The 16,430-nt window shown below is 34.1% G+C and overlaps 1 protein-coding gene across 5 annotated transcripts in view; it reads right to left on the bottom strand.

Annotated features, from left to right (window-relative positions):
• Nucleotides 1–16,430, bottom strand: part of LOC105340044 (phosphatidylinositol 4-phosphate 3-kinase C2 domain-containing subunit alpha) — a 46,027-nt gene that overhangs the window by 23,089 nt on the left and 6,508 nt on the right. For all 5 annotated transcript variants that reach the window (XM_034457671.2, XM_034457660.2, XM_034457665.2 and 2 more), the window contains exons 3-18: nt 14,570–15,914; nt 14,361–14,434; nt 13,105–13,253; nt 12,631–12,748; nt 11,893–12,004; nt 11,462–11,532; nt 10,767–10,836; nt 9,374–9,511; nt 8,985–9,040; nt 3,054–3,196; nt 2,715–2,799; nt 2,138–2,260; nt 1,527–1,688; nt 428–533; nt 269–330; nt 95–175 (exon numbers count right to left, since the gene is read on the bottom strand). In XM_034457671.2, coding sequence (XP_034313562.2) covers nt 95–175; nt 269–330; nt 428–533; nt 1,527–1,688; nt 2,138–2,260; nt 2,715–2,799; nt 3,054–3,196; nt 8,985–9,040; nt 9,374–9,511; nt 10,767–10,836; nt 11,462–11,532; nt 11,893–12,004; nt 12,631–12,748; nt 13,105–13,253; nt 14,361–14,434; nt 14,570–15,914 — 2,895 coding nt within the window. The remainder of the gene's footprint in view (nt 1–94; nt 176–268; nt 331–427; nt 534–1,526; nt 1,689–2,137; nt 2,261–2,714; nt 2,800–3,053; nt 3,197–8,984; nt 9,041–9,373; nt 9,512–10,766; nt 10,837–11,461; nt 11,533–11,892; nt 12,005–12,630; nt 12,749–13,104; nt 13,254–14,360; nt 14,435–14,569; nt 15,915–16,430) is intronic.

The raw sequence follows: 16,430 nt of genomic DNA on the forward strand, positions 1-16,430 counted from the left end.
TCTATGGGCAAGAGACAATCTGAGTGTCCACTGACATTCAATCTATGCCTGGATGAGAAATCTGAGATGGCTGTATACATGTACTTGTACTCACGACGAGATACAATCTTTCTCCAGAACTCCATGAACAATATCCTGGATTTCAGGCAAAAGTTGATCAAATCCTCTCTTCTGACTATAAGTTTACAAAGTACATATTTTAGAACAGTTGTTAGTATTGAAATTAGAAAAAAATCACGAATTTTCCAAAGATATAATAGCTGCATACTTTGCACTGGTTGGAAGAACATCTGGAAATACAATGTCTTCTCCGAAATCAGGCAGATTTACCTACAATTAAACAGTGATTCATAATGGCAACATGAACACATACTGTTCAATACATCTCAATGTGAATACATCTGAAGGCGAGCTATATTGATCTTACTTGCAGTAACACTGTGTCTGTTCCGAGGACGGAGCAGTAAGGACTGAAGGGATCAGCAGGCATGTTCATCTGCAGGGGAACTAGCTGGCTGCCTTGAATCAGGTACCTGCAAAAATGTGATCACACTTTATTAGATACTATTCCTTTTTTCTTTCTTCATACTGTTAATTTTACAGAACTTGAAGTGATTTTCTGGATCACCATGCTGTGGTTTTTCACCACTTTCTGAGAGTGATGATGTACGTAGTACAAAATCTAAAATGTTTGCACTGTAGTACATTTTTAAAGTGTTCTGTTTAAAATGGCTTTGTTCAATGAGTAAACATTTTACAGTTGATTAAGAAATTTAATTAAACTTTTGACAAAGAAAACATTACACTGTTTTTAATTTCACTATGTTCCTATTTTTACATTTTCCCACAAATATTAGTGAATATTGTGCATCAATAATAATTATAGACTGATGTTGCTATTTTTCTGGGGTCAATTAAAGGGGTAAGGACAGTTTCTTAACTTAAATATTCTGATAAATAAATAAAGTTTATTACTCTGAATTTAGTAATAGGTAAAGCAGAGAAATGAAAAATAATATAATCATAATGTAAATTTTCAATACTCATTAGAAATGTAAATGATAAAATTTATTACATTACACATAATAGAAAAATCGATTAACCAAAAAATTAAAACCACCATGAAAGATAATAACACAGCAAATTGGGATCTTTTAGACACCTGGGATTGATGACATTTACAGTAGTTTTGTTATGTATTCTTTTAATGGAACCGTTCAAAAGTTCACACAAAAATTAACATTTTTCCTTTTCCATAGGTTCATACATTTATAGGGAAAGATTTGTGCATGTCAATATTCTAATTTATTTCCTAACAGTTTAAAAGCCATTAAAAATTAATATAGAATTTCATGTGTTAACTGGAATTTTTTTAAACACTGATTTTAGGATTATGTGATTGCAGGAATAGCTGTTTAAAAATAGCTACAATTGGAATGATAGAGTGAGAAAAGATTTCTAAAGGAGGTAAATATAGCCTATAAATGGTGACCGCCATCCAGCCTTCTCAAATATCAAGTCCATACCCTTTCTGGTTGTAGAGCTGCATGGTGACCCCACCCAATGCCATTATCACCCTGGCTGTCTCCGGGCTCCCCGTGATCTGTATACCCTTCAGTCCACACAGAGTAACACAGAGGCGAGTTTCTCTGGGTAATTTGTTGACACACACATCCTTAAAACTCAACCTACAAGAGAATCGTGATATCAGGTATGCATGCAGAATTGTTCTGCTTTTTTAAAGATTTTCTAAGATGGTTGATGGGAAGATGGAAATTTTTCTTTCATTTCCTTTACTTACATAGAGGATTAAATCTAGTTTTTCAAATCTGTACATTAACAATGCAGCATTACACATGCAAGATACGATAGAACTAATACACAATGGGATAGGATAGGATTATATAAAATAAAAGTGCAGGTATGTATCTGGTCAATAAAAATTTGGTGATCAAATGAAAATAATTATTTCATTTACTTTTAAATTAAGACATTTAATTTTCAATTTGCTAATTAAATCCTCTATAAAAGTCTTAAAAAACTTAATTCTGACAACTTTAAAATTTGCCACTTGGTATTAACGGAAAAGTTAACCAAAATTAGCAGCCAGCTATTTGGTACACATATAGACACTGACCACTGATCCCAGTTTAACCAATCACAAAGCTCCTTCTGATTGGTGGTCGTCTGAGACACGACATCCTCTCCGATCTGTCTGCTGCCATGATGAAGGGAACATACCACTCTGTATTCATCATACCTATGGAGAAACAGAAGTACTGTTTGCCAGAACATTCTAAACCTAATTTACATAAGGCCAAATTTTTATTTATAATTAAAATAACAGTAACTGTAGTTGTTTTTCAAGACTTAAAAAAAAATTGGGTCACTAGGTAGGAAGAAAAAGCCAATGAAATCAAAAGATACTTAACCCACCCCAACCAACTCTAAAAAAGATTGGAAGCATAATTATCCTTTCAAATTTCCTTACTTTAAAACTTGTTCAGATCTCATTTTAGATATTATGCTGGTTTTTCTATTGAATATGACAGCTTCACTAAATTCATTCACATGACTCCACATATAATTTTTTCTTTGAATTACATGATAATTTGATTCAGTCAATCTTGAAGAAAACAACTAATAAAATAAAATAAATCTTGTCTTGTACACATCCTTCTTTATATTCATTCATTGCATTAACTTTAACTGACCTCTGAATCCATTCAGCAGGTATTCTATGAGCCGTGGCAATGTGTAGAATGAAATCATCTTCAACTTTTGTTGCATACTTTTCACCTGAAATACTAGATCTTATAAATTGATCTTTAACCTGATGCCCATGGGCTTTATATAATATAAAGGTAACATCAAATGTACAACACTAAGTACCTGATGGGTTTTTTTCAATACCATAAAATTGTAATGCATATGGTAAATCATCTTCATATTTTTACTTTTTTTTTAAATACCAGGGTATAAAATTCATTGCACAAATATTGAGTTTACAATAAATTGGGCTGTTGTATAAAATGAAGGGAATGCTATCTTACTCCAGTTCTTTTTGACTGGTGATCCCAGCATGAAGTCTGTATGGAAAGCAGTGCAGTACATTTTAACCAGTTGATTGATTGCTTTCATCAGTTGTTCCAGCACCTCCTGAATCTCTTGAACCAGGGAGGAGTGAGTGGCAAGACTGAAAATAAACCAGACAGATAGACTGTTAATAAACCAGACAACAAAACTGTTAATAACCAGTCAGATAGACTGTTAAAAGAACAGCAAGCTAGACTGTTTTATAAAACAAACCAGACAGATAGACTGTTAATAACTGGAAAACTAGACCATTAACAAACTAGACAACAATACTGTTAACAAACCAAACAGCAATACACTTGATAACCAGATAGCTAGACTGTTAATAAACCAGACAGCACAAACTTTTAATAACCAGATAGCTAGACTGTTAATAAACTGGACAGCAAGGCTGTTAATAACCAGAAAGCAAGACTGTTAACAAACAATACAACAATACTGTTAACAAACCAGACAGATAGACTGTTAATAAACCAGACAGCAGAACTTTTGATAAACCAGACAACAATACTGTTAATAAACCAGACAACAATTATATTAACGAACCAGACAGCTAGACTGTTAATAAACCAGACAGCAAGACTGATAATAAACCAGACAGATAGACTGATAATAAACAATCAACAGACAACAATATTGTTATACCCCTGTAAAACAGTTACTATATAACTCTATATGAATAAAGTCCAGCATTTTGACTGTTGGACTGGAACTGTTAGATTGGAATTGTTAAAATCGACTGTTAAAAAGACTGTTGACCGGTGACGTTACATTCCACAAAAAAGTGTTACTGTATTTGTTATTGATTAGAAAGGGTATAACAAAACAGTTGTTGACTGTGTCTCGGGCAACAGTTGATCCTTCGGCCTTTGGCAACAGTTTGCAAGCCGGTCCAACAGATCAACTGTTGCCCTCTACCCCAGTCAACAACTGTATATTGTTATACCCCTGTAAAACAGTTACTATATAACTCTATACGAAAAAAAGTCCAGCATATTGACTGTTGGACTGGAACTGTTGGATTGGAACTGTTAAAATCGACTGTTAAAAAAGACTGTTGACCGGTGACGTCACATTCCGCGAAAACGTGTTATTGATTAGAAGGGGTATAACAAAACAGTTGTTGACTGTGTCTCGGGCAACAGTTGATCCTTCGGCCTTTGGCAACAGTTTGCAAGCCGGTCCGACAGATCAACTGTTGCCCTCTACCCCAGTCAACAACTGTATAATGTTAATAAACCTGACAACAATTATATTAACAAACCAGACAGATAGACTGTTAATAACCAGACAGCTAGACTGTTAATAAACCAGACAGCAGGACTTTTAATAACCAGACAGCAAGACTGTTAATAAACTAGACAGATAGACTATTAATAACCATTAATACCTTTAATAAACCGTTAAAAAAACAGACAACAATACTGTTAACAAACCAGACAGCAATACCCTTAATAACCAGATAACTAGACTGTTAATAAACCAGACAGCACAAACTTTTAATAACCAGATAGCTAGACTGTTAATAACCAGACAACAATACTGTTAACAAACCAGACAGCAATACCCTTAATAACCAGATAACTAGACTGTTAAAGGGGCATGGTCACGATTTTGGTCAAATTTCATTTTTCTGTTTTTATTATTTACAATGCTTTATGAATGCATTTCTAATGATCAAATGAAATTTGGGTGCCCGTCGATGAGTTTTAAGCAAGATACAGGGCTCCCAATTCTTCGTCATGTAAACAAGGCTCGTGCCCTGTTTTTGTTTACATAGGTTCAATGAACCAGTAAAAAATCTTTTTCAAGATGATTTGTCTATATTCTTATTCTTTTTAAGCATAAATAAACAGTTCCTAACCATAAACACATTCATTTTAGACCTAAAACTAGAATTTTTACTTCAACATTCAAAATGTAAACAAAAGCTTTGTTTACATAGCGAGAAATTGTAAGCTCTGAAACTCGCTTATAACTTAACAAATGACACTCAAATTTTGGTTGCCAATTAAAAATGCCTTACTGAAGCATTATAAACATTAAAATCGAAAAAATAATTTTTGACCAAAATCGTGACCATGCCCCTTTAATAAACCAGACAGCACAAACTTTTAATAACCAGTTAGCTAGAATGTTAATAACCAGACAACAAGACTGTTAATAAACCAGCAGCTAGACGGTTAATAAACCAGACAGATACACTGTTAATAAACCAGACAGATAGACTGTTAATAAACCAGACAGATACACTGTTAATAAACCAGACAGATAGACTGTTAATAAACCAGACAGATACACTGTTAATAAAACAGACAGATAGACTGTTAATAAACCAGACAGATACACTGTTAATAAACCAGATAGATAGACTGTTAATAAACCAGACAGATACACTGTTAATAAACCAGACAGATAGACTGTTAATAAACCAGACAGATACACTGTTAATAAAACAGACAGATACACTGTTAATAAAACAGACAGATAGACTGTTAATAAAACAGACAGATAGACTGTTAATAAACCAGACAGATACACTGTTAATAAACCAGATAGATAGACTGTTAATAAACCAGACAGATACACTGTTAATAAACCAGACAGATAGACTGTTAATAAACCAGACAGATACACTGTTAATAAACCAGACAGATACACTGTTAATAAAACAGACAGATACACTGTTAATAAAACAGACAGATACACTGTTAATAAAACAGACAGATACACTGTTAATAAAACAGACAGATAGACTGTTAATAAAACAGACAGATAGACTGTTAATAAAACAGACAGCTAGACTGTTAATAAACCAGACAGATACACTGTTAATAAACCAGACAGATAGACTGTTAATAAAACAGACAGATACACTGTTAATAAAACAGACAGATACACTGTTAATAAACCAGACAGATAGACTGTTAATAAACCAGACAGATACACTGTTAATAAAACAGACAGATACACTGTTAATAAACCAGACAGATAGACTGTTAATAAACCAGACAGATAGACTGTTAATAAAACAGACAGCTAGACTGTTAATAAAACAGACAGATACACTGTTAATAAAACAGACAGATACACTGTTAATAAACCAGATAGATAGACTGTTAATAAACCAGACAGATACACTGTTAATAAACCAGACAGATAGACTGTTAATAAACCAGACAGATACACTGTTAATAAAACAGACAGATACACTGTTAATAAACCAGACAGATACACTGTTAATAAACCAGACAGATAGACTGTTAATAAACCAGACAGATACACTGTTAATAAAACAGCCAGATACACTGTTAATAAAACAGCCAGATACACTGTTAATAAACCAGACAGATACACTGTTAATAAACCAGACAGATACACTGTTAATAAACCAGACAGATACACTGTTAATAAACCAGACAGATACACTGTTAATAAACCAGGCAGATACACTGTTAATAAACCAGACAGATAGACTGTTAATAAACCAGACAGATACACTGTTAATAAAACAGACAGATACACTGTTAATAAACCAGACAGATACACTGTTAATAAACCAGACAGATAGACTGTTAATAAAACAGACAGATACACTGTTAATAAAACAGACAGATACACTGTTAATAAACCAGACAGATAGACTGTTAATAAACCAGACAGATACACTGTTAATAAAACAGACAGATACACTGTTAATAAACCAGACAGATACACTGTTAATAAACCAGACAGATAGACTGTTAATAAAACAGACAGATACACTGTTAATAAAACAGACAGATACACTGTTAATAAAACAGACAGATACACTGTTAATAAAACAGACAGATAGACTGTTAATAAAACAGACAGATAGACTGTTAATAAAACAGACAGCTAGACTGTTAATAAACCAGACAGATACACTGTTAATAAACCAGACAGATAGACTGTTAATAAAACAGACAGATACACTGTTAATAAAACAGACAGATACACTGTTAATAAACCAGACAGATAGACTGTTAATAAACCAGACAGATACACTGTTAATAAAACAGACAGATACACTGTTAATAAACCAGACAGATAGACTGTTAATAAACCAGACAGATAGACTGTTAATAAACCAGACAGATAGACTGTTAATAAACCAGACAGATAGACTGTTAATAAACCAGACAGATACACTGTTAATAAACCAGACAGATACACTGTTAATAAAACAGACAGATACACTGTTAATAAACCAGACAGATAGACTGTTAATAAACCAGACAGATACACTGTTAATAAACCAGACAGATACACTGTTAATAAAACAGACAGATACACTGTTAATAAACCAGACAGATACACTGTTAATAAACCAGACAGATAGACTGTTAATAAACCAGACAGATACACTGTTAATAAACCAGACAGATACACTGTTAATAAACCAGACAGATACACTGTTAATAAACCAGACAGATACACTGTTAATAAACCAGGCAGATACACTGTTAATAAAACAGACAGATACACTGTTAATAAACCAGACAGATACACTGTTAATAAACCAGACAGATACACTGTTAATAAACCAGACAGATACACTGTTAATAAACCAGACAGATACACTGTTAATAAAACAGACAGATAGACTGTTAATAAACCAGACAGATACACTGTTAATAAACCAGACAGATAGACTGTTAATAAACCAGACAGATACACTGTTAATAAAACAGACAGATACACTGTTAATAAACCAGACAGATACACTGTTAATAAAACAGACAGATACACTGTTAATAAACCAGACAGATACACTGTTAATAAACCAGACAGATACACTGTTAATAAACCAGACAGATAGACTGTTAATAAACCAGACAGATACACTGTTAATAAAACAGACAGATACACTGTTAATAAACCAGACAGATACACTGTTAATAAAACAGACAGATACACTGTTAATAAACCAGACAGATACACTGTTAATAAACCAGACAGATAGACTGTTAATAAACCAGACAGATAGACTGTTAATAAACCAGACAGATACACTGTTAATAAAACAGACAGATACACTGTTAATAAACCAGACAGATACACTGTTAATAAAACAGACAGATAGACTGTTAATAAACCAGACAGATACACTGTTAATAAACCAGACAGATAGACTGTTAATAAACCAGACAGATACACTGTTAATAAACCAGACAGATACACTGTTAATAAAACAGACAGATACACTGTTAATAAAACAGACAGATACACTGTTAATAAAACAGACAGATACACTGTTAATAAAACAGACAGATACACTGTTAATAAACCAGACAGATACACTGTTAATAAAACAGACAGATAGACTGTTAATAAACCAGACAGATACACTGTTAATAAACCAGACAGATAGACTGTTAATAAAACAGACAGATACTGTTAATAAAACAGACAGCTAGGGCTCATTTAAGCTTTAAACCATTTAAACTTTCTGAGTTGCAACAAGCAAATACTGTGGTTTCATTAATATTTGTGGGCATCCACTTTCACTATTTATTGAAATCACAGTTTCAAGGATAAATGGACATTTAATTTTGTGGATCAACTCAACAATGAAATCATGAAAATTAGTTTTCAAAGAATAATGATAAAACCACAGTAAACATTATACATGTATCTGGATAATTTATCTGGCTAGTATGTGTTGTGTAATGAAATCAAGTCTATTTGTATGTAAATATGTATTTGCAAGTTAATAAATCATAATAAGGAGTTCGACTTATTTAAGAGAGTCAGTGCCGTGGCAGTAGCTTATGATATGACATACATTGTGATGTGTCCAGTGTACGAAGGGCTGCTTTATTATCTGTATACACGTCAATACTTTCTATCAAAGAGGCATTTACCTGATAGCTTCTTGTGTTCCCTTAAAAGCTGAACTCAGACCTTGCTGCTTTTGATTCTACACAGGGAAAAAAACCAGCAGATTAATGAAACAGTCACTGAACCTACTTACATGTACAACTGTAAACTAGCTTTTATTTGTCAGCAAGATAACTGCAAACATTTCAAATTCATCTTCACTGTATAACATAACTTGCTGATGTCACAATATACAATTTTGCAAAATGTATAAACGTGCTTGATGTTACATTAAAATCTTATACACATTCAATCATTCAATACATTTTGAGGTTTATAGAAAGGTGTAAACTGTCCAAAGTTGTGATATACTTGATGTAAAATATGTAGGTTAAAACTCAATTCATTCCTTATATAGATAAAATTGACTGACTTCTAGCATTTGTTCTACAATGTCTTCCGCCCTCTTCAGAGACCGGGCCACTTCAATGGTCTGAATGTTGGCCAGTAAGGTACATACAGCCTTCACCGATTGGCTCAGTCCCGTCACATGTACCTGTCTGCCATTGTTCTACGTGAAACAACATACGAGGCATGGATAGTTCACTATTGATTTACAATTAACATAGATTCCTAATGAAATGCAAGGAATTAATATCAATGTAAAATCACAAGAAGAAACTCACACAGATCTCAATATCTTGGGTTTTTTTTTAATTTCAAACAGTTGTGAACTACACAAAATATTACAAAAATTTGGTGCTTGAAATTTCATATACCATACACATGATTTAATACAATTTGACGTACGCGGCTATGTTAAGGCTGCCCAATTAATTTCACAGCGATATGTAGAAAGTCACTTGTCTGTACTTCATAAGATATGACATCATAGTTAACTTTGACGTCATGATCTGCATTCCTTTCGATCGTTCTTAGGGAATGTATCGTAACGTAATAAGTGATATTCATTGTGCATAATAAAACCGCTTCATTCCTTTACATAGACACTGTTGTAAATACTAGTGATACTAAATTCAAAATCACCGATATGGAGTATAAAAAAATCAACAGTTTTAAAGCTTCGTAACAGGTAAATAACTATTCATAAACTAATAGTTTTGAGACTCCCCCTGCTACGTGTAATCTAATGAATGGTGATATGTATATGCATATAAAAAACAGCTTGACACAAGTGAAAGATAAAAACAATCTTAGTATATTTTACGTGAAATCGGGAGAGAAAATAAGAACCAATGTGAATCTTGCTGGGGGAAACCTACCGATTGACCCGATTTTGTGTAAATCGAGTTTAAAAGGTAAAAATGTGCCTAATTTCGATGGGGGTGCGAAATCTTTTGACAATATTTCAAATAAACGAAATATTTATATGAACCCCCTGCAAAAACTGCAAAATACATTACTTATCGAAGGATTTTTCATAAAAATATTTTTGATTTAATGTCATTATTCACTTGTGCCGATGCGATTTTTATACATTATTAACCGTGTTAGAATACACCTGTCACGTGCTTAAGAGAGATATATGACTTCACAAAAATACATCAAATATAGTGTTGGATGTCACTGTTAATTTATGTAATAAAATTTAAAGAAACTCGCTCGGTAAAATTATTTTTCGATAATTAAAATAGTATCATTTTTCGATATAAATTTAGCTTTGGACAGCCTTAGCATAGCCGCGTAATCATGGAATTAAGTATTCATGTGAAATGAATTTACAGTATCTATTAAACATGGGTCAAAACTTGTAACAACTCCAAGGATTACGGTACACAGATTGTACCACTGGTACTCCTTCCTACCTTCAGTATGTGATCCATCAAACTTTCCAGTTCTTTGTTAAATGTGTTCATCAGAGTCTCTAGCTGAGTCCTTCAAACAGAAAACAGACAATAGAGGAACCTACATATACATGTATGATACTTCTGAGTGGTTTTCCTTCTTTTATAATAAATGATTGACAGATTAACTGCTATTTTATCTTTATTGCTATGCAATTCATACTTTCTGTTTTATTTACCAATAGTTAATACAGTGTACTTAACAAAACTATTCACAAAAAAGCATGGAATTTTTAATTTTGCTCTCATTTCCTCTAGGAACTATTCACTGACAGGTTTCATCTGTATTGTGATCTTTAACTTAAAATGAAAATAAAGAATATACTTTCAAAGAACAAAGAAGTAGGTATAGTATGTGACATAAGTGGCCCAATCTCCAAGTACGGAGACAATGTATCAATGAAAAACTACAAATCAATATGTCACTTCATAAAAGGATGGAAACTTTCGGCTTTAATTATCATGGTGTTGGCTTTAATAATGAAAATTACAGACGTGAAGTGAATGAACACAAAAAGTAGATGGATAGGAGAATATATTTGACTTCCAACAATGGTGCACTGAGCATTGGGTATCAATGTGACAGTACACATTTCTGAGATGATGATGTGCTGTGTGTCTCACTGTATGAAAGAAGAGTTATGAAGGGAACTTACTGCGATACACATCCTGTAGTCTGGGACACATAATCCTTGGGAAACACTAAAAACTGCTCGTCATCATCTATCTGTGAAAAGATCATAACAGTGAACGTTTTCCATGGGTTATTTTCTTACAGTTTTAAGACATGGATTATTATTTGAACACTGAACGGTCATAAACTGTACAATTTTAAGATACATAAACAGTAAACCAAATTTTATTCCTGCAAGAAATTTTCGTGAGGTTCGCAAGAGCCTCATCATTGCAAATTATTCTCTCGATCCAGTCCTCAATTGTCTCTGTTACATTATTTTCCAAAGAATCTACATCTTGAATATGAAAATTGGTCGCTGTAAACTAGTTTATCTCTGGTTAAATCCAAAACAAACTCATTGCGAATAAAAGTTGGTTTACAGCACATGATTGTGATGGATGGACTACATACTGTTCTGAGGAATGGAAGTGGGATGTCCTGTTTCCTCTGCAGGATGAACTTGATCTCCCTATCCAGCTTCAGACAATTGTGGACATACTCAAACTCAGAGAGTGGGTGGTCACTGACACAGAAAAGTCAATTTGTCAATCAAATACTCTAAAATGTATTGTGTTTAGCTGTGAATTCTTTTTAGCGTTTTTTGGCTGAAAGTGTCTTCTGCTAAATCAAGTACATCCCTAAATGTCATACAAATATGTACAAGAATAAGAACATTCAAGAATACACTAAGATCCAAATACACACCAACTTGCTGAAAAACAATTTTCCGCCATATATCGTACATGCCTAATATACTACGTTTTCAACAAGTGCTGACAGGAATATCTAACAATGCATCTAACTGTTCTTTTTCATGCAACTATTTATATTTAATCTCAATGCTGATGTATTATCTTTATATTTCAGGGCAGTACAATTTGCAGAATAATGCAAGAACAAAATTTACAAGCTCTACAGTATTGATTTCAACATAAACTAATGTGATACTCATTACTGATCAAACTATGTTTAGAAACACAAATTTTAAGAATCTAGAATTCAGATTCTCAGTAACATTTGAGTGTTTTCATTTTCACTAAGTTTCTGATTAGGCAATTTTCCAAGAATTAAGCCATCATGAATATTGTGTTTCGTTGGTTCTATAAATAATGGAAAGTTAAAGTGTGTTCTCTTTTCCCCATGGCTTACTTCAGTAAATACTCTGACTTGTCGTAGATTTTCAGGATGAAGTCCTTGGAACTGCAGCCCTCCGCCTGGAGATGGTTGTATATAACATTGTCTATCACATGCTCCACGTTACAATGCACTGAAACAACAAACCATTACCATAGGGTGGACTATACTGTATATTCTGATATGGAAAGATTTATGTACTTATACAGTATACTGGCCTTACACCCCCAACTTTTCTTATTTGAATTATCAGCCTCAAAGCTGATAGTTTTACTTCAAGTTTATGCACTTGTCTTAAAAAAAATCTAAGTTGAGAACTGAGTAGTTTTTTGAAATTTTTGATAATAGGGGGGACCTGACCAAGTATTAATTGAGTAGTATACACATGTATGTTTTGGGGTTCTTTTGATGTGATAGATATTTTAAACAGCAAACTATTGTTGCAAATTGTTTACAATCTGATCAATTGTAAGCAGTTAAGCAGCTGACCGTCACAGGTGAAGATAACGGGTTCCTCTGAATAGTCCGAATGGACAATGATCTTGACAGAGAGGGGGGGCTGCTGCTTCTCACAGAACGCACTCACAACATAGCCCCTGTTCACACTCATGTTTGTGGACTTGAACTTTGACTTCAACCTGCAAAAAAAGATTCAAGAACTGAATTAGTATAAAGTGTAAAAATGATAAATAGGAAGAGTATTTGGTTCATTTTAGTGAAAGGAAAATACAAGAGGCTCATGGGCCACACAGCTTACCTACACAAAGTTTTATGTGCTTTTGTGTTCTATACCTTTCTTATTTTTTTAAATACAAAGAGAGAAAGTTTACAGAGTATACAATTTACACTGCCTTCATTTCACGAAATTTGAGTCAATGCCCAGTGTTTCCATTAACATAAAAGATTCTAACCAAAAATGATTTTGTGAAACAGACAGATCTGAGCATACAGTACCAATCAGACCCAACCTAACAGAAAGTAAAACCCAACTAAACCCCCAGTTTACTTTTGGGGTTTACTCTGGGTTTACTAGAGCAGACCCAAAGTAAACCCAGACTGGACACAGAGAGTAAACCCTGATCAGAAGTAGACCCCTAAAAGCGGATTGCTTCATGTGTATTTGGAGTATACAAGGGGCAGAAATTACAGGAAGCAAGATGGTAAGATAAATAGTGTTAAAACGAATACCATTACATCAATAATCAAATATTCGTGACAGCTATTCTATTTGTATTCGAATATGTATTGCTGTCATCTACAAAGTACCAGTATTTATGTCAGACAGCTTATTTGACAATGTAATTACATGTGTAGACTGTATAAACACATCAGTTTGACTAAACATTAATTGTCTTTACTTTCGTTTAGAGTAAACCGTTCAAAAGACTGGTCTGCTTCACTTTGGTGCATAAAATGGACCCCAAAAGCAAATCCCAGTTAAACCCAAAGTAAACCCTGAGTGGACCAAAAGTAAACCCAACTGCATGCAAGTTTTCAAAAAGCAGACCCAGAGTACTAGTAAACCAGGAAAGTAAACCCGGGCTTTAGTCCGAGTCTGCTCTAGTGTTAAGCTGGGTCTGATCAGTACTGTATCTAAGTTTGTGAAGACTGCTCTTCCGATACAAATAATTGTTATATTGTTAAACATGTATTTACAATTATACTTCAATAACATTTAATTTTGTTGATATGTTAAGCAAAAAAAATTGGTACACAACAAATTGAGAACAAACCACAGTACTCACTTTGACACCATCTGACTGAAGGTTTCTGCTTCTTCATCAACAAACACACGCTTGTGAAGTTTCTCATACGGACCCTTCAAACAGAAAATAAATTCATCCTTTGTATAGAATATAGTGTATTTCTTGCTGACAAGACAGTGTAGATTAAAGAACAATTTAGTTATATAAAGTTAAATCAAACATATATTTTAAAATTTGATCATCACTACCTCATTGGCAGAAGCTCTTGGTGCAGGTGGAGGTGGCCGTTCTGGAATGTCTGGTTTGGTTTCTTCCTCCACCTCAACATGACTAGATCTGAAGAATTGCTCAAGTGCATCAGCACTTGACAGGGATTCACCCTGAAGGGATGCAGAAGATCTCTCCGACACGCTTTTTGAATCCTCTGTCTCAGTTTGAAGAGAAGGGTACAGATCTGACTGGGGTCTTTCTAATTCTGCAAAGTCAAAACCGCTTACTGTACTGTCTGGTCTTTCACCTTCCCCTGAGATAGAATTTCTTCTAAAAATGATGGATTCCCTTCGAGTCCTCGAATATAGAGGATCAAATAAATCCAGGGACATGTATTCTTTCTCTTCTGGTTCTTCAAATTCTATTAAATCACTTGAAGTTCTTGAACGGGGCTGTTTTTCTTCAAACTTTCCCTGAGATGTTAGGTCATCTGGAAAAACATCTGTACTCTCTTCAACTGTCTCCGACTCATTACGCAAAGAGTCAAAGTCACTGTTACTGGCCACTTGTGTTAGAGAGCCTTGCAAATTGGGAGGGGAGGCTGTAGGCATTAGTAATCTGTGGTCATATCCCCAGACATTGTAGGCTGGACGAGGACTCTGGTAGGTCCAGTTTGACCTGAATGTAGACTGATAAGTTGAAGGTTGGCCCTTGTTTGTATCAGATACTTTCTGCTGCTGATTTCCTGAGAGATAAGACATGTTCCATCCATAGTTCAAGCCAAAAGCTCCAGTTTGGGCTTGAGGAAAACAAGGATTTAACTGTGGCACATAACTTCCATTTTGGTTTCTACGAATTTCATTAAACACATGACTGTAATCAGGGTATACTTGTTTCTGTTTGTTAGAACTTGGTTCTTCGGTCATGGAGCTGAAGGACATTTTGTCACTGGAAGGATCTGAACAAGTTGTGGTGGTGGTGGTAAAATCAAGTCCCTCCAGGTCCATGCTGTATGTTGAGTTTTTTGTGTCCTTGTTTTGCTGAAGAGTATTCATTGGTGAAAGGGTAATCAACGATGAAGTGTTGAGGGAACTATTTGGGGATGGACTTTTAGAACTTTGCGGTGAAATATTTGGAGTGAGCACTGTAGATCTATGCAAGCTTCTAGCACTTAATCTGTCATTGTTTGCAGAACTAGCTGATGCAGTGGTATGTACTGCATTAGAAACAAAGTCATCTTGAAATGGATTCGCCTGATTGAAACAGGGTGAGACATTTCTCTGTCCCCAGGGAGAAGGTGTCTGGTCAGCGACAGTTAGGTTCCATCCTATTTCTGGTGGGACTGAGGATGGGTTCACACCAAATTGTCTACTGTTGTAGGCTCTATACAAAGAGAAAGCACACTGAAACATACAGGCAAAAATAATATGCATTTTAAGAGGGATGAATGGCCATGACCATTTTTTAGACTATATTAATTTCCTTTAGAAGAAGAGCTTTGTAGGAAGATGTAGCAAAATGTTCAAATTTTAAATCAAAAATAAATATAATACTAATGTTTAAATCTTATCTCCATGTCTGCAAATACAGTGTGCCTCATAAATTTCTACAACTCCGCAACTATAATGAAAGCTCAAAATGATCCCTTTTACTGTATTTTTCAGGGCATAGGCCGGTATTTTTTTTCTCCGATGAGCGAGCCCCGGCCTATCCCCCGGGATCGGCTATTCTTAGACTCAAAGTTAAAAAAATTTAACAGTAAAATATAAAATCCACTGATTTTATCCATTGTACTGTTGTATCAGTTTATTATGAGGGTTGGTTTTTTTTCATCCATTTGAACTATTGTTCGATAGTTGTCCCGTTGATAATTTTTGTAAAGACATCTTGAGTAATAAA

Source organism: Magallana gigas, chromosome 5 (assembly GCF_963853765.1).
Source record: "Magallana gigas chromosome 5, xbMagGiga1.1, whole genome shotgun sequence".
Lineage (NCBI taxonomy): Eukaryota > Metazoa > Mollusca > Bivalvia > Ostreida > Ostreidae > Magallana > Magallana gigas.